At 42.6% G+C, this 17,604-nt stretch overlaps 3 protein-coding genes across 4 annotated transcripts; 2 read left to right on the forward strand and 1 right to left on the reverse strand.

Moving 5' to 3' along the window:
- Positions 1-100: 100 nt before the first annotated feature.
- On the reverse strand, positions 101-6,347 carry bysl (bystin-like). Of its 2 annotated transcripts, none has more exons than XM_056437102.1 (7): positions 5,930-6,347; positions 5,314-5,473; positions 5,047-5,185; positions 4,801-4,934; positions 4,526-4,686; positions 1,122-1,224; positions 101-967 (listed from the first exon to the last, which is right to left on the reverse strand). In XM_056437102.1, exons 1-7 carry the CDS (start codon positions 6,198-6,200, stop codon positions 613-615), a joined length of 1,323 nt encoding a protein of 440 aa, XP_056293077.1. In that variant the 5' UTR covers positions 6,201-6,347; the 3' UTR covers positions 101-612. The 2 variants fall into 2 exon arrangements, with proteins under 2 accessions (XP_056293077.1, XP_056293076.1); XM_056437101.1 differs by having other exon boundaries at positions 5,918-6,347.
- Positions 6,348-6,416: 69 nt separating this feature from the next.
- Positions 6,417-9,010, forward strand: med20 (mediator complex subunit 20). The gene is made up of 4 exons (XM_056437130.1): positions 6,417-6,590; positions 6,834-6,979; positions 7,857-8,110; positions 8,195-9,010. Exons 1-4 carry the CDS (start codon positions 6,577-6,579, stop codon positions 8,414-8,416), a joined length of 636 nt encoding a protein of 211 aa, XP_056293105.1. The 5' UTR covers positions 6,417-6,576; the 3' UTR covers positions 8,417-9,010.
- Positions 9,011-10,995: 1,985 nt separating this feature from the next.
- Positions 10,996-17,510, forward strand: usp49 (ubiquitin specific peptidase 49). Its single transcript, XM_056437090.1, has 7 exons — positions 10,996-11,138; positions 12,642-12,752; positions 12,869-14,337; positions 14,747-14,954; positions 15,393-15,501; positions 15,660-15,865; positions 15,947-17,510. Exons 3-7 carry the CDS (start codon positions 12,934-12,936, stop codon positions 16,048-16,050), a joined length of 2,031 nt encoding a protein of 676 aa, XP_056293065.1. The 5' UTR covers positions 10,996-11,138; positions 12,642-12,752; positions 12,869-12,933; the 3' UTR covers positions 16,051-17,510.
- Positions 17,511-17,604: the final 94 nt, after the last annotated feature.

Here is a 17,604-nt window from a genome sequence, read left to right on the forward strand (position 1 = left end):
GACTTTTTGCTTATTGTTGTCTTTATTGTTTAATAAAAAAATAGTTGTTGTATTACTTTCAAAATGTGTTAAATGAATGAGTATATATTTTCTGATACAATTCAACATAAGCATTTTTTTATTAAATTGACAGATGGCTGAATATGTTCGGGGAAAAAACTAAGATGCAAGAGAAGTAATGTACATGTTTTTAAAACCAGGCTGCACATAGAAAGTATTTCACCATTTATCTTTTATATAAATGGTGAAATTGGGCTATTCAAAATAAACTGAATTGAAAATTGAATTGAAAGTATATCACCGTAACATATAAGAAAACAAAACGGAAGAAAGAAAAAAAACACATCCTCCCTGACCACCTTTTAATTGACTGTTAAGTATAACAAAAATCGTTGCTTCAAAACAACAAAATTGCTTCAATCAAACAAATACAAAAATCAGTCTTTGTATTGCCAAGCAATTCCTAATGTGAAATTTCAGGAACTGCATCACAACTGATTTTTCAATGTGCAAATGTATCCAAGAGGGACATAATTACAGCTCCTGAGACACAGACATCATTGAAACTGTCTTTTCGAGGGTCAGGAATAATAAAAGAAGTTCATTTTTTCCTCAGTCCATCTCAACAGTAACGGGGAGCCCAATTTCAAGATCCCTCGCCCCTGAATTTTGCAATTCTCTGCGAATCTCTGCAGAGATGGGAGGGTGCGTTTTTATCTTGAGCAGCTCCAGCAGGGCGGTCTTCTGTTCGGAAGCCAGGTCAGCTTTGTAGCGCTGAGCCAGGGTGAGTAAACTCTGATGCCACAGCACAGGAAGCACGCGTTTTTCATTGCGGAAAGACAGGAAGTGGGCCACCAAGGCATCTAGGACACGGAAAGGCAGGGCGTATTTCTTGTCAAGCAAGATGCGCAAGAAAATGCTGTTGGCGCCGTTGTACTCCATCTCTGCCAACTTAAGCATTGCAGCGCTGAAAGACAAGAACAATTTTGTATATTATACAACCTCCCATGTAATGCAATCTTAACGTATCTTACCAACACCAACACTAGGCTGAATCCTACAGCTAACGCTGAGATGCCACATCGGTCTGCAGGTCAGACATCAGTAAAAGGAAACATTACCTGGAGTGGAGCACAGGGATTGAGCACTTTGTGAGTATGCTTCCGATGATGATGGCTTCCCTCAGAGTACATGTCCCAGATTCACACAGAGGAATCAGTATACCTGTGTGACAGACGAGGCAAAATATATGAGGTATTTAATTAAAGATTTAATTACCGTGACAAATATTTTCAGGTACATCTGTGTTCCTATCAAGTAGGATACATGGCCGCTTTTACAGTCATACTGTCCCGGTACTTAATTCCTAAACCAACAGCTGTTCATTTTACAATGTATATATTCTGTCAAGATTGATCATTAAGGGAATGCCTGGAGAATGTTTTATGAACTGAAACATTCCAATTCAGATTTAGACAAAGATACTAATATCCATAGCATTTTAATAAACTGAATGAGATATAACTGTGCACCTGAAGTTATTTCATATATTTTTTACATAATACACAAAATCATATGAGAGAAATATATTAAACAATGATATATATTAAACATTGATCATTTCAGAGTCTCCAGGTGCAGTGATCACATGAAAAAACCTCAAATTAACTTCAAGTATTCAGTTTCATTAATCTAATTTTCAATGTATTCAGTAAACCAAATGAACTTCAATAATAGAAGAACTAGAACGGGCACTCGGTAGAGCGCATACCTTCGCCGCAGCCACTTTTTTGGTACCTTTTCATGACCTTGACCTTTGACCCGATCGATCCCAAAATCTAATCAAATGGTCCCCGGATAATAACCAATCATCCCACCAAATTTCATGCGATTCGGTTTAATACTTTGAGTTATGCGAATAACACACATACAAATAAATAAATAAATACACAGCGATCAAAACATAACCTTCCGCATTCTCGAATGCGAAGGTAATTAATGGAGAATGACATTCACTTGAGGTCATATCTCTCACTGTGGCAAACAGTTCAGTGTCTTGGTGAGCAACACTGCCACCCAGTGGCTTTGTCTCATACTGGTATTTTTATTTATTTATACGAGACATTTGGGGGACAATAGTTGTATTAAACTGGGACAATTTGTAAACGGTGTGTTCACAAAGGACTAAAGAAAAAATAATCATTGGCAAAACAAATGCTACACATATAAAAGCATAATTTGACCCAATTAAATTTGAGTTTGCAATGGAGTCATTTACCCTGTGGATACTAATCTAAACTAATCCTCCGAGTGTCCTCCAAATACAATTTCTAAATAAAGTGCTGAAATTAAAAACATTACTTCTTCGCAACAAGATTTTTTAAATTCTCTTTACCAACTTTTTATTTTTAAAAGGTCAGATGTGACTAGAGCTTAGTTAAGTATTCACTGGGCATTCAATGAAACAATAACTAGTAATGCCTAACATGATGGCAACACTTTACAGGTCTGCAGGGCACATCAGTAACTATTATAGTTCAACACTATTTAGATTTCCCCTTCAGCTTGTCCTTTGTTAAATAACAAATGTGTTAACCTTCCAAATCTATAATCTTGATAAAAGCTAGAAGAGTGACACTAATGAATTCAGTGCGTAACACACTTTGCAGCTTTCACATTGCTGTTGATGAAGAATCTATCAAACGGTAATCATCATCCCCCCCAAGACTCGGAGATACTTAAAACAGGTTACATAAAGACAATCAGGGAATTGTCTTTAATATTAAATACTTTAGAAACACTTTAATCAGCATATTTAAAATTTAGCCAACTAGATACTTTTCAGAGTCAGGAGTGATGTTGAGTGGTCAGAGGTCAAACGAGCCTGAAACCTTCAACCGGAGAGAACAGCTAAATGATGCTTTCAACCTGGAGTCAACTTAACAAACAATAGAATAATATCTACAAGGGCTACAACATCAAATGATGATAATCATTATCTATTGTTTTTTTCTTGATTCATTTATATACCATTTGGTCTATAAAAACATCTGTGATATACATGTTATTAGGTCCATTATAATATCTTATACCTTCGTGATCAAGCATCTTGTTTCATCTTTTCCCGAAAACCAAGATACCTAGTTTATTGTAAGGTAGGACAAGTACGCTAATTTTCATGTTTAAAGGGTACCTGTAGTGCAAAACAACAACATGCTACATCCATTCGGCGCATCAAATAAATCATATTTATTACCCGCTTATTGTCAAAACAAGTCACGAGCAGTTTTTATTTTTTTTTTGTGTCAACATTCGTCGTGAACGAACGCAGGGCGCCAGCCATTTGTTAGTTATATTTGTCATCTCAAAGCTAACTATGACGTTGAGTCTTGAAAATTCAGCAGCCAATCCGAGCTTCTACTACGCGCTGGCTTCTTGGGATGGCCTCAAGCCTTAAAATACATATATCTATATCCCATACAATCGACGTCGATCGCGGCGACGGCGATCGCGATCGGTAGATCGCGTAGATATGACATAAAAAAAAAAAAAAACCCCCCCCACTTTCTCTATATCGCAGCCACAGCAGCACAGCAGCATTTCTCGTTTCTGTCTGTGTTTTGTTGCGTTTACAGCGCCGTCGTGCGCGGCGCGCGCTGGCGCGGGCGCGGTTCGGGCGCGCGCATGGACGGGAGAAAAAAAAAAGAAAAACACTAGCGAACACGAACATCGAACAATGAAATCATGATCAGATCTCCAGCGCTGCGCTGCTATTATGCAAGCTATCAAAGCACGGCTTTTGTGATTTGTGTGAAGTGATAAGGACATAATGATTTTACATCATCGGACATAAGTTCACGTGCTTTTTGTCTGTTTTTGTCTATGTCATCTTTTTTTGTACTGCACCACCCACAACACCGCGCGTCCATACGACGACGGTCCACGAAGCATCTGGTGGTCGCGGGCATCAACTTCATCAGAATCCAGAATCATCGCGCTCAGCTAGTCACGCTAAAGGTTCAAGTCTGTATCCAGTTTAAAACAAAAAACAGTTTTTCAAATCAGACAATCTTCATTCTCTTCAGTTTTTTCTTCGTCTCTCTCTCTTGTTTTTTCTCTGCATGTTGCTGCGGCGTTGCTGGCTGTGGTTGCTGCACATCCACATGGCTGCTGGCTGGCTGGTGATCTCACCCACGTCATTACCACCACCACAACATATCCAAGCATATCAATGTCGCTAGTCGGAGTTGAGGACTTTGAACAGCCTAAACTATTGTTTTGAAATGAATACTGTCAGTGCATTGACTAACTTATTTAACATTATTATCTTTTGATCTGATCTGGCTACATTTTCGGTACAGCTTTAAGAAGCTGGAGCCAAAAAATAGGGTCATTTTTACATTACAAATAGAAATGTATTTTATATCATTTTCGGTTCCACAATTATGCCAGCTCTAATGTCAACCTCTTTGCATTCTCAAAAAAATACTAAATTAAAACTAAATGTCCATTAAAATGGTCTCACCTTTGAACCACGCTCCTGGTTTGAACAAGGCCTTCTTCAGAGCACTGTAGAGATGGAAGTTGAGTTTCTTGTACTCTGCTATATCATCCCGTACTCGGGGCAGCAGCACCAAGTTGTAAAACCTCTGAGCCATTCGCTCTTTCAGATTGGATGAGAAGATTCTATAACGAAAGCATTGGAGAAAAACACTTAATTTGTACCATGTTGAAATATCTGCAGTAAATAAGATAACCTACTTAGTGTAAAGCCCAAAACAAACCCATCTGGAGACTCACCGTGTTGCTTGGTACATGGCAGCTGCTGTCCAAGTCTCAGGCTCAGTCAAATAAAGAATCTGCTCCCAGTTTGAAAGTGCTGGGACTATTTTAAAAGCCTTTGGCAATTTACCGCTGCGATATTTAGACAGAACCTGAAACAAAAGAATATAAATGTAAACTATCATTTAACTGCTTACTAGGAGATCTTTACACATTCTTTCAGGCACTAAAATTATTCACTTCAAGTCGACGGATATAACTCACCTTATTGACCCCTTTGTACACTTCTATTACCCTCGGGTCAAGTTGGGGCATTGGACGCCCGGACACCTCCGACATCACTGTCCCTACCTCAGTCTGCTTCTCTGTAATCTTCTCCATGATGATATCAGCTAGGGTCCGTCTACAAAGAACACAAAGAGAAAACACAGTTAAGCATTCAAAGAAAAAACTGAGCTCCTGTTGTGCAGCATTACAATTCAAACTCAAAAGCTAGTTTCAAAATAAAGCCAGGATTATGTTTCAGCTTGCCTCATTGGTGGGTTTTTATTCATAAACATCTCCATGGCCGTCTCATCGGCAGGGTCAACAACAATTTCGGTGTCGACCACAGCATTGTTGTCATCAGTACCACCCGACGTTCCCAGTGCTGGCCACTCCTCATCCGAGTCTGCATCCTGAGTGTCAGGCCCTACGGTTGTATTACAAGATGGTAAATAAGATTACACTGTACTATTTGAGAAACACACTAGTTAAGTGAAGTCCCTTGATGAAGTTGATCATCTGGGGCTTTACACCATCAAACATTCAACATGTTCACTAGACGACGGTTTTGTGTCAAAGTTGTTCCTTTAATAAAATATTCCTGCTTTATCTATGTTTCTTTTACTAATTCCAGTTAGTATGTTCTACTTCCGTATAATAAATGTTGAACCTGTAAAACTACAAATTATTCCCAAGTTTGTGAACTTCCTCATTAACTACAATTGTGCATAAATGTACAGTAGATACGTAGATAAGCCCTGACAAAGAAAACTCCATCCACATATCTCTCAATTCAATGCATTTCATGTAAAACATTACTTCATAGACTCTCAGTAAGATGGATGAGGTTCATGTTTTGAGAAGGACAGACCTCCAACATTACCGAGGACAGTGACGGGTGTCTTCTTCTTCTCTGGTACCAGGCCATGTTCGGTCTGAAGCTCATCTTGCTGAATTCGTGCCTGTTTTAAGATCTTCCGAGACAGACGCTCGTCTACGTAGTTGTCCTCGCTTTCCGCTCGGCTATCCTTGCTCTTCACCCGGCCTCGGACTCGCATCGTGTCTGCCTGCAGGATCTGGTCAGCCAGCGGCATCGCTCCTCCGCTCGTCTCTCCTCCTCCGCCGCCGCCTTTGGATTTTTTCACTTTCGGCATCAATGTAGTTTGAAAGAGGATGTATCTTTACGATCAGTGTATTTCGTCGGCATGTGCTATGGTGCTACCGAAAGTCTATAATTAACAAGTACTGTAAACAGTCGCAGTTTCAACACGTGCGGATGTCCATTGCCGAGAGGAAGTGACGTATTTTACGTCACGTCGAAACCTAGCAGGAATTTAGAGTCACGTTAGCTCTTATTTTTGGCATTAAATATTTTTATTGTCGACAATTTATGAATATACAGCATTATCAATTGTCACGGATATTTTCTGTCTGTTTTATGTCAAATAGTTATTTAACTTGCGGAAGACTTCTTTTTCACCCGGAAGTACTAAACTCACAACCAAGAAAATATTCCGAGGCAAAATAGCAATGGGGGTTACTTGGTGAGATGATTACTTTATGTTTGAGCTACATTTGAAATGTTAGCAATGTTTGTAAAACGATTTAATTATTGAACATACTGAATCTTCAACTGCGTTACTCGTCGCACATGTATTTGTGTTACTTGGCAGCGTTACATCGCTTTCATTCACACGGTGCTCTCATAACCTTTACGTGCTAAAAAGAGACTGACTTGGCTTGTCGGTCATTTTCTAACTTGATGTGTCGCTGTGTTGGTTCTGCAGTGTGTGCCAGGTGCCTGTGGCAGAGGGGAAGAGTGTGCAGCAGACAGTGGACATCGTGCACAAGAAACTGGAGCAGCTGGGTGCTGTGAAGCAGGGCAACTTCTGCGTGGACTGTGAAACATACCACGCAACAGGAAATGTCAGCGGTAATATTTAATTTTCTACTTTTTCTTTGAGCGTCCTATTTAACCTAATCGTCCGGATATATTCTCTATGAACATTAGCAGGCAATAAATCCTGATTTGTAAGGATTTTGTTTATATTGCTCCTACAAACCCTGAATCCTACATTTCCCACAATGCCACTCAATAGTGACGTTCTTCAGACCTACTTGTCTCACAAACTCAATTATTTCAATGAACTTCAATCATCAATGTGTAACTGCGGGGTTTCTGTTATTTTAAGTCTCTAGCCCAGTTGACCCATCAGGGTTATTTTCTCTTTAGAGAGCTCCCTCCAGAGCCACAGAGGGTGGTATAAGATATTTTAAAAACTGAGTGCTCCTATCAATACCAAAATAAAATAATAGTCCCGTAAACACAAATATCCTACAATCAAGAATTGAACATTAACCGCACATATATGTAAGAAATGGTACAATAATGTTTTTCACTGTCTTAAGTATTTGCAGGCTACTTCAAAGTCTGCTTTAAACTGTTGCAATTAATCCTATTTCAATCGTTTTATTAATTTTGGAATAAAAAGCATTTTCCTTAAATAACTCTTCTGTCTAAGGTCATCAGATGAATGTAATGCAATACAAATCTTTTAGTTGTATCATAAATGAGCTTAATTAAAAGTGTGTGTGTGTGTGTGTGTGTGTGTGTGTGTGTGTGTGTGTGTGTGTGTGTGTGTGTGTGTGTGTGTGTGTGTGTGTGTGTGTGTGTGTGTGTGTGTGTGTGTGTGTGTGTGTGTGTGTGTGTGTGTGTGTGTGTGTGTGTGTGTGTGTGTGTGTGTGTACTTACTTGTACTTGTACGTATTCACTTCTTTACTTGACAGCCAGTCTTGCCCGTCTGTTGCAGGTCAGCCCACCAAGCTCTTATACATGATGCACAACTCTGAAACCCCCTTGAGCTGCATGGCTCTATTTGAAGGTGGACCCTGCCTTATAGCCGACACAAACTTTGATGTTCTCATGGTGAAGCTAAAAAGTCACTTTCAAAATGCCAAAGGGCACAAGGTGGAGTGTCGTGGTACTAGATACCGTTACTGTGACTTCTTGATAAAAGTTGGTACTGTGACAATGAGCTCCAGTGCCAGAGGGATAGCAGTAGAGGTATGTAGTTAAATCAATATTCGTGAGTCGAAACATGACTTGTTCCCACTGTGGCTGCATTAACCTTTTTGTGCGTTTCCCCAGGTGGAGTACTGTCCATGTGTCATTCCAGGCGACTGCTGGAACCTCACAAAAGAGTTCATGCAATCCTTTCTTGGCCCCAGCGTCCCCGAACTGCCTTCTGTGTTTGCTGCAAAGCCTGAAGGACTCTTTGCACAATCAGACGGTGTGGACACAATGACTCAGTACCTGGAGTTGTTCAACAAACTTCGTAAACAGCAAGTCCCAGGAACCAACGTGCATTGAGTTGTCAGTGGCAACAGATACATTTTTTTAATGCATGTATTAATTTTGCTTGAACTCTGGGTCCTGTGGATCAGTATTTTTTTCAAAGTCTGTTTTTCTCTTTCTGGAGCCTCAACATTGCAATAAACTGTCATACTGGATAAAAGCTTGTATCTTGTATGAAAGAGACTTAATGGAGAACAGAAGCTAGACTCCTTTTCTGACCAATTGTATTGTGATGATCATTGTATAGTCATACACACATATTTCAAATGCCCTCTTGGTGGGGTTGTAACCTTCTCTAGAGACAGTTTTAGCTGAAACATAACTGCGTTTTTCTGTTGGTTCATCTTATTACATTTCCTGTAGTGGGTGGGCTTATGTTTGATTAGTTAAGAAATTAAAACAAATTATTGATGTATGCACAAGGATGTCTCTTCAACTGTGCAGACACCTGCAGATGTCAGTGTTTATTCAATAGACCTTTTCATTGTAGAGATTTTGACTGGCATACACTACCGTTCAAAAGTTTGGGATCACTTAGAAATGTCCTTATTTTTCAAAGAAAAGCATTGGTTTTTTTCAATGAAGATAACATTAAATCAATCAGAAATACACTCTATACATTGTTAATGTGGTAAATGACTATTCTAGGTGGAAACGTCTGGTTTCTAATGAAATATCTCCATAGGTGTAGAGAGGCCCATTTCCATCAACTATCACTCCAGTGTTCTAATGGTACATTGTGTTTGCTAATTGCCTTAGAAGACTAATGGATGATTAGAAAACCCTTGAAAACCCTTGTGCAATTATGTTAGCACAGCTGAAAACAGTTATGCTGGAGATATAAGCTATACAACTGGCCTTCCTTTGAGCTAGTTGATTATCTGGAGCATCACATTTGTGGGTTCGATAAGACTCTCAAAATGGCCAGAAAAAAAGAACTTTCATGTGAAACTCGCCAGTCTATTCTTGTTCTTAGAAATGAAGGCTATTCCAAATTGCAAAGAAACTGAAATTTTCCTACAGCGGTGTGTACTACTCCCTTCAGAGAACAGCACAAACGGGCTCTAACCAGAGCAGAAAGAGAAGTGGGAGGCCCCGGTGCACAACTCAGCAAGAAGACAAGTACATTAGAGTCTCTAGTTTGAGAAATAGACGCCTCACAGGTCCTCAACTGGCAGCTTCTTTAAATGGTACCCGCAAAACGCCAGTGTCAACGTCGACAGTGAAGAGGCGACTCCGGGATGCTGGCCTTCTAGGCAGAGTGGCAAAAAAAAAGCCATATCTGAGACTGGCCAATAAAAAGAAAAGATTGGTGTGGGAAAAAGAACACAGGCATTGGACAGAGGAAGATTGGAAAAAGGTGTTCTGGACAGATGAATCCAAGTTTGAGGTGTTTGGATCACACAGAAGAACATTTGTGAGACGCAGAACAGGTGAAAAGATGCTGGAAGAGTGCCTGACACCATCTGTCAAGCATGGTGGAGGTAATGTGATGGTCTGGGGCTGCTTTGGTGCTGGTAAAGTGGGAGATTTGTACCAGGTAAAAGGGATTTTAAATAAGGAAGGCTATCACTCCATTTTGCAACGCCATGCCATACCCTGTGGGAAGCGCTTGATTGGAGCCAATTTCCTCCTCCAACAGGACAATGACCCAAAGCACACCTCCACATTGTGCAAGAACTATTGAGGGAAGAAGCAGGCAGCTGGTATGCTGGCTGTAATGGAGTGGCCAGCACAGTCACCAGATCTCAACCCCATTGAGCTGTTGTGGGAGCAGCTTGACCGTATGGTCCGCAAGAAGTGGCCATCAAGCCAATCCAACTTGTGGCAGGTGCTTCAGGAAGCGTGGGGCGAAATTTCAACAGATTACCTCAACAAATTAACAGCTAGAATGCCAAAGGTCTGCAATGCTGTAATTGCTGCAAAAGGAGCATTCTTTGACGAAAGCAAAGTTTGAAGAAAAAAATTAATACTTCAAATACAAATCATTATTTCTAACCTTGTCAATGTCTTGACTATATTTTTTATACATTTTGCAACTCATTTGATAAATAAAAGTGTGAGTTTTCATGGAAAACACGAAATTGTCTGGGTGATCCCAAACTTTTGAACGGTAGTGTACATAAATCACAGAAAAAATGGATATGGTCTTTGTTCTGTTTTAATTCCCTATTAGGACACTAGTGATCTTGCAGAGAAGAAAGTATGAATAAGTTAACAGAAAAACGTCAGAAACACACATGAGGACTTGCATGATGCTTCTACAAAGTACTGTATAATGGGCGTGAAAGTGAAAAAATAACTCATATTATTGCAGACGGCAATCTTGTTATTCTTCATATTTTTAGGGTTAGTATTTCCCATGTGACAATCAATGAATGAGACCCTTATTCTAGATTGTGTGTTATTTATGTGACAGCATGACAACTACAACATTACATTCGGCTGATACCGTGCCTCCAAGTTACACATTCAATGATTTCAGGGCCAGTTGTTCTCGGTGTGCGGGTCTAGCCTCGGTTACTGGTCCATGTGGCATCGGCGGGTGGACGGACAGACGGACGGTCCATCCCGCTGCCTGTTGTTCAGCCTTTCCGCCAATGAGAGCCCGGTTGCCGCTCAGCCCCGGTCCAATGAGCAGCGGGGTCTGGGCTCGGATCGAGAGTTGGGTTGTTCAATCCGGGAGGAGGACAACAACCAGCTCCAGAGTGTACCGGATGGATGGATGTTGGCGATGGTAACGTTACCCAGCTTTTCCCTTATCAGATGTTACAAATGTAGTGACGAACACAGCCGAGGCCCGGCGGTACCGTGCACCCCATTAACCGGCTCACTGTGAGGAAAGTCACCGGGGAGTTAAAGAAAAAAAAAACGGTTAACGGCGCAGTTCGCTAGCGAGCTAAAGCCTCGCGGCGGTAATAGTTAGTGGACGTTAGCGACCGACCGTGAGGTTAACTTCGATTGTCCTCCACGAACGCGTTAGCCGCGGAGCTAACGGCAGCTACCGTGGCGAGCTAATAACATGCATGTTAGCTGCTTAGCTCCTCTGTTTTATTAAAGTACACCAGGAGGACAGACGGAGAACGGCTCGGCACCGCTAAGATCCCGCAGAGCTGCCGTGGCTAGCGGGTCACGCTGCTAGCTCACTTATGGCTGAGCTGCCTCGGACCAACGAAGTTGTTGGTTGTTCCCGGAGAGTGGCTCTCCGGCTGCTCTTTGTTCTGGCTCAACTCGGGGATGGCGGTGGGGGAGCTTAGCATGGCGTTAAAAGCCGACCGCTCCGACCCGGGCGGCGGGCTTTTAAACGCGGACAGATGCGGTCGGGAAATTGGAACATTGTGTGAATATCGGCGTCACACGCGTTAATCGACTCTCCAATGGCGCGACACGCAACACGGCGCGGTGTGGGGAAAGACCACCGGCCAGAAACCAGTTGCACCGACTTGCAAGTTGACGTTGTCTTTTCTTTGTAATTGTAGTTTTAAAGTGTTGGAGGCTTTACACAAGGAGAATGGCGTAGTGCAGCAGGGAACCGAGGAGGGAGATCATTAAATGGATTCGTCACATAATGGAGATGGACGGACATCCTCCTTAATGCCAGCATTTCTGCCTCAGTTTGGCCATGACATCTTTAATATGGCCTCTACTACAACAACAACAACACTCAATCATCTGTGTTTCAGTGGCATATTTTTACAGACAGTTATAACAAATATACAGTATTTTCCCTATAACACCCAAACACCTGTTTTATTTTTATTCCAAATGTTGTCAGTGATCTGTATTAATAATCATAGGGATTGTCAGGTAAAGTTTATTTATAAAGCCTAATTTTATTTAGAATCCCACATTATCAATGGCTGTAATTTCAAGAATAAGAAAAAATCTTGTGCACATAAGAGAAGAAAGAAAGCTGTTGTATGGAGCTTCTGTCCCAAGTCTCACATTCATCAAGTGGTTTTACACATGGTGTTAATCTCGTTGTGTGTATCGCCACAACATCTGTCAAACTGTGACACCCCATTTTGTGAAGAAGTTTTGCAGTCACATTAATTTCTCCGGCTCTAGTATGTTTTTTTAATAAGTTGCGCAAACAATCACGTCTTGTTGATCATCAAGACAGACATTTTGGAGAAGTTCACTTTCGAAAACCCACCTTTTGATGGGCGTTATAAAATTTAGTATAATTAAACAAAATGCAACTTTGCACTACTAATTTGATTTTATCCCCATTTCTCAGAATGTTTTTGTTGATGGTGGACATGGTTGATCTATCTGATCATTGCCATTGAGTTATCTGCCGATGTTGTGATTTATTGTCCCAAACCTGATCAGGCAAACTACTTTCACAGTAAGTAAAGTGTGTGCGCTCATGTGCATTCAATGTATGATTCATGTGTTTCAGTCCTTTCACTGGATTGTATGAACCGATTTTAATCCGTTCTTCTTCTTTAAATCTTCCCTCAGAATGAGGTGCTGCTTGGTTACAGGACGTGTGGCCTATCACTGAGGCCACACGTGTATCGAGAGAGATGGATCGTTGTAAGCACGTGGGACGCCTTCGCCTGGGCCATGACCATTCCATCCTCAATCCACAAAAATGGCACTGTGTGGACTGCAGCACCACCGATTCAGTGTGGGCCTGCCTCAAGTGCTCCCACGTGGCCTGTGGACGTTTCATGGAGGAGCACTCACTCAAACACTTTCAGGAGTCACAGCACCCACTGGCTATGGAGGTGCGTGAGCTGGATGTGTTCTGTTTTGCCTGTGGAGACTATGTCCTGAATGATAATGCAGAGGGAGACCTCAAACTCCTCAGAGGGGCCCTCTCTACGGTTCGCAGCCCAGGTCGACGCTCACTGCGCTCCTCAACTGGGGGAGAGTGCACCTCTAGGGTTGGCGAAGGTGGGCCACAGCCTGCCATGCAGTTGGCGTTGCGTCATAGGAGGAAAGCACTTCTCGGGAAGATGCTTCGGACGTGGATCGGTAAACATCAAGAGCTGCAGAATCATCGTGAAGACAAACTTGAGGAAGCTAGAAGACAAAAAAAAGAGGTTAAAAGGAGACTCATGGAAGAGCTTGGCAATGTCCCTCCCAGAAAGAGCGCTAGGCTTCTTACTCAGGCGCCACGTTCCACCATCACACTCATTCCTCTCAAATTTCGCGACCCTCCAGAACGCCTACCTCCTCCCCCCAAGAAGCCTTCCCTTCTCACGCCGTCCCGTAAGGCTCCTCAGAATGGCAGAGCAGCTAAACTGAGGAGGTACTACTCCACACATGCGGTGACCCGCCGGAGACTCGCTCCGGGTGTCACTGGTCTGCGCAATTTGGGGAACACATGTTACATGAACTCAATTTTGCAAGTGCTGAGCCACCTGCAGAAATTCAGGGAGTGTTTTCTCACTTTGGACCTGTGTGAGACTGAAGAGCTGCTGGCCAAGGCCAATAACTCCCAGGAGATGACGGGTGTGACGGGAGGAGTCGTAAGCAGTGGTAACGCAGCGCTGTCAGGAGGCCCTCTTGGACGCATGGGGAAACCAGACAGTTTGATTTTGGCTCCGGGCAAGGAAAGTGCCCCACCTTCCCCACAGGCTTCGGAGTTGGTCCAGCCCAAGGAGCCTCGCTGCTCCACCCGACAGCAAATGTCTCTGTGCCATGAGTTACATACGCTTTTCAGGGTCATGTGGTCCGGCCGGTGGTCTTTAGTCTCTCCGTTCGCCATGCTGCACTCTGTGTGGAACCTCATCCCTGCTTTCCGTGGGTACGACCAGCAGGACGCCCAGGAGTTCTTGTGTGAGCTGCTGGACAAGGTGCAGCAGGAGCTGGACACAGAGGGGTCCAAGCGCAGGATAGTTATCCCCATCACAAAGAGGAAACTATCCAAGCAAGTGCTGAAGGTTCTCAACACCATCTTTCATGGGCGGCTCCTCAGCCAGGTGAGACATGAGATCTGTGCCCCTATAAACTCTTTACAGTACGAGTACCATGTCCCAAAGCTTGAAACTCACACCGTTAAGTTAATTTAAAAAGAATAAACAACAACCTTTTAAGTGAGGTAATTCATTTTTAATATCACTCATGAAAAACCTTCAGGATGCTGCATCCCTGATTATATACCTATGGCAGTGTGATCACCAGATAATCCGTTCCACCATGATGTATTGGCTAATGACACAGCAACACAATAATAATCACCTGCAAGACATTCTGTTCCTCAGAAGTGTTGTGATGTTTTTTTTCTCTCCATCTCATAGTATTTTACAATTAGCTTCTAGAACTAATACGAAGCCCGGGTGTCAACCACCGTCACCACTGACCTGTTTCTCTTCTCGCCGGGTTCTCTAGGTGACGTGTCTGTCCTGTAAGCACAAGTCTAACACAGTGGAGCCATTCTGGGATTTGTCTTTGGAGTTTCCCGAGCGATACCACAGCATCGACAAAGGCTCAGGCTCCGCAGCGTACCAGCGCAGCTGCACCCTCACTGAGATGCTGTCCAAGTTTACGGAAATGGAGGCCCTCGAAGGCAGCATCTACGCCTGCAACCACTGCAACAGTTAGTACAATGTTGAACCCAATGCAAAGGAAGCAAGGTGTAAAGACCATTTCAACACCACATTTTTCATTTCTTATCTGTTAAGATCTACAGCTGAAGTTGAATTAAGTTAGGATGCCTGCCCACAATTTAACATTTAATTCAAAAACCTGCATCAATATAAAAAAACATGTCGAACTGACTTTTAAATAAATACATGTACAAAATGGTTGTATAGAAATGTATTGAGTTGTGATTGAGAGGCAGCGCCTCCTGCAGGACAATGACAGAGGAGTGGGAACTGTTCCCAGCCTCGGAGAAGGCATATTTGTGTTTGCTTTCGAGGCACATTGTAAGGAAGTGTTTTAGCTCTGCATTAAAACAAAGCATCACACCAGTGATAGTAATTGTAATTGATTGTGGATTAACTGACCAGTTCATTGTGTCGTGGTTTGTTAGAAAGAAGACGGAAATCATCCCACAAACCCATAGTTCTGTCAGAGGCTCGTAAGCAGCTTCTGATCTACCGTTTACCTCAGGTTCTACGGCTGCACCTCAAACGTTTCAGGTGAGTTTCTCCAGAAGCTGATTTTTCTCAAAACGCTTTGAGAAACCAAGTCTTCTTCATTGCTTTGTTTTTTGTCGCTGATTCCAAGAGCCTAAGTACAAGAGCGTGTCTGTTTATCTTGGTGCTTGTAAAGCTGACTCGTCCCTGTTGTATGGCAGATGGTCCGGGCGGAACCATCGGGAGAAAATCTGCGTCCACGTGGCCTTTGAACAGGTTCTGAACATCAAACCGTACTGCTGCTCAGGCTCAGGCCACTCGGTCCACAGAGGAGGCTACACCTACGACCTGTCTGCCGTTGTGATGCATCATGGTAAAGGCTTCGGCTCAGGGCACTACACCGCATACTGCTACAACACAGAAGGAGGTGAGGAAGAGACGGGGCGGGATTCAGACCACGCCCTGAGGTCCTGTGGTTCTGTTGGTAACCTCTTGTCTGTACTTTCAGGTTTCTGGGTCCACTGTAATGACTCTGAGATGAAGGTTTGCAGTGTGGAGGAAGTGTGCAACACTCAGGCCTACATCCTCTTCTATACCCAGAGGTCTGCCTAGGTACCTCTCGCTGTGATGTCGACCCGTTTGGGCAACTTGAGGCTGCATTTATGAAAACGTTTTCCCGGGTGTCACTCAGCGATTGCTTTGAATTGATTCACTCAAAAAAGATATCAACGGGGGCAGTAGGACAGCCACAAGCATACATCAAGGTGAACATGTGAGCAGTTAAATCTAGATGAGAAACATGATTACTAATGGTACACACACTGTAATGTTGCCACAGTAAATGAAAGGAAAATCATTTAAATCTACATGTTCTAATGGGTCGCTTTGGAATATGTTCGGAAAAAGTCGGAAGGAATAAATCAAAAACTTTTTCATGAATGAAGCCACAGTTTGTTGCCCTGTGTGACCAGCATATCCGCTAATGGCCCGGAAGCTGTGGCAGCGGGTCCGACTCCGTCCTGCTGAACCCCACGATGTGTGTCTGTGTGTTTGAATACAATCGGGCTCATGTCTGTTGCTCTCCTGAAACAGCATTTGACATTTAAAAGCCACACGGAGTCTGGATTTTACAGCATTTCTATCACAATAATGTTGTTAATGTGCATTTTATTTGTACCTGTACATTTGATAGCCAATGCACTAAACATTATAAAAGGTACTTAGTTCAACATCATTGTGTAGTTCCACTGAAATGAATCTAGTGACTGAAGTCCAGACTCTGTCGCCTCCTGTTTGACATTTCTAATTCTGGTGAAATGTCAGTCATGGAAAGTTAAAGCTCCTCCCTGTGTTGTTTGTACTCCATCGTGTCTCCTCAAGTGTCCTGCTGTAACTGGACACCGTGTCTTAGGCTCAAGAGAACAGGAATGGTTTTAGTTTATTTTGTAGGCGTTCTATGTTTCACTTTCATAAAAACACGTGATTGATGAAGAGTGATGGACAGCTGCACTCTTGAGGAGGGGCTCCTGTTGTTGGTCCGATCTTTGTGATTGTTCATCTTTAAGAGCCTGTATCTTGTTAAAATGGCAGCTCCCCCTGTGGTGTACCGGTGAGGTAGTCTGAGCCCGGCTCGCAGACACTGCAGCCGCAGGAGAAGCGAGTGCGAGGGCAGACTGCGATGAAGAAGAATGTGTTGGCGTTCCCATTTTGAGTTGAGCACCTGAAAGCAATATATTGTACATCTTGCATCTTGACAGGAAATTAAGAAAAAATCAGGAATTCTTCTGCTTCTTAGGCAAAAATTTTTTTCTACTCCGCTGTTTCTATCAAGGTCTTTAGAATTTGCTCGGTAATCAAGAAAACCTGTTGTGTTTGATACGAGTCAAACACAAATTACATTTGTGAACAATCTAATGACGATGAATGTCTTACTTTTCAGTGGTCAGGTGTAGCCGTGCCACCGGCTCTGATCCCTTTGAGTTCTGTCTTGTACTGTACTGTCATAAATGTAATGGTCATATGGATTTTACCAGACGGTGATTATTAAAAAGACAAAACAAATTTGAAACGATTCTTAGGTTGTATTTATTTGAGAGTGAATGGTGTCTTCAACGCGACTACTAGACGGAGGAGGATTCATCATGTCATGAGCATGTTGTACGCAGC

The sequence above is a fragment of the Pseudoliparis swirei genome, chromosome 18, assembly GCF_029220125.1.
Source record: "Pseudoliparis swirei isolate HS2019 ecotype Mariana Trench chromosome 18, NWPU_hadal_v1, whole genome shotgun sequence".
Taxonomy (NCBI): domain Eukaryota; kingdom Metazoa; phylum Chordata; class Actinopteri; order Perciformes; family Liparidae; genus Pseudoliparis; species Pseudoliparis swirei.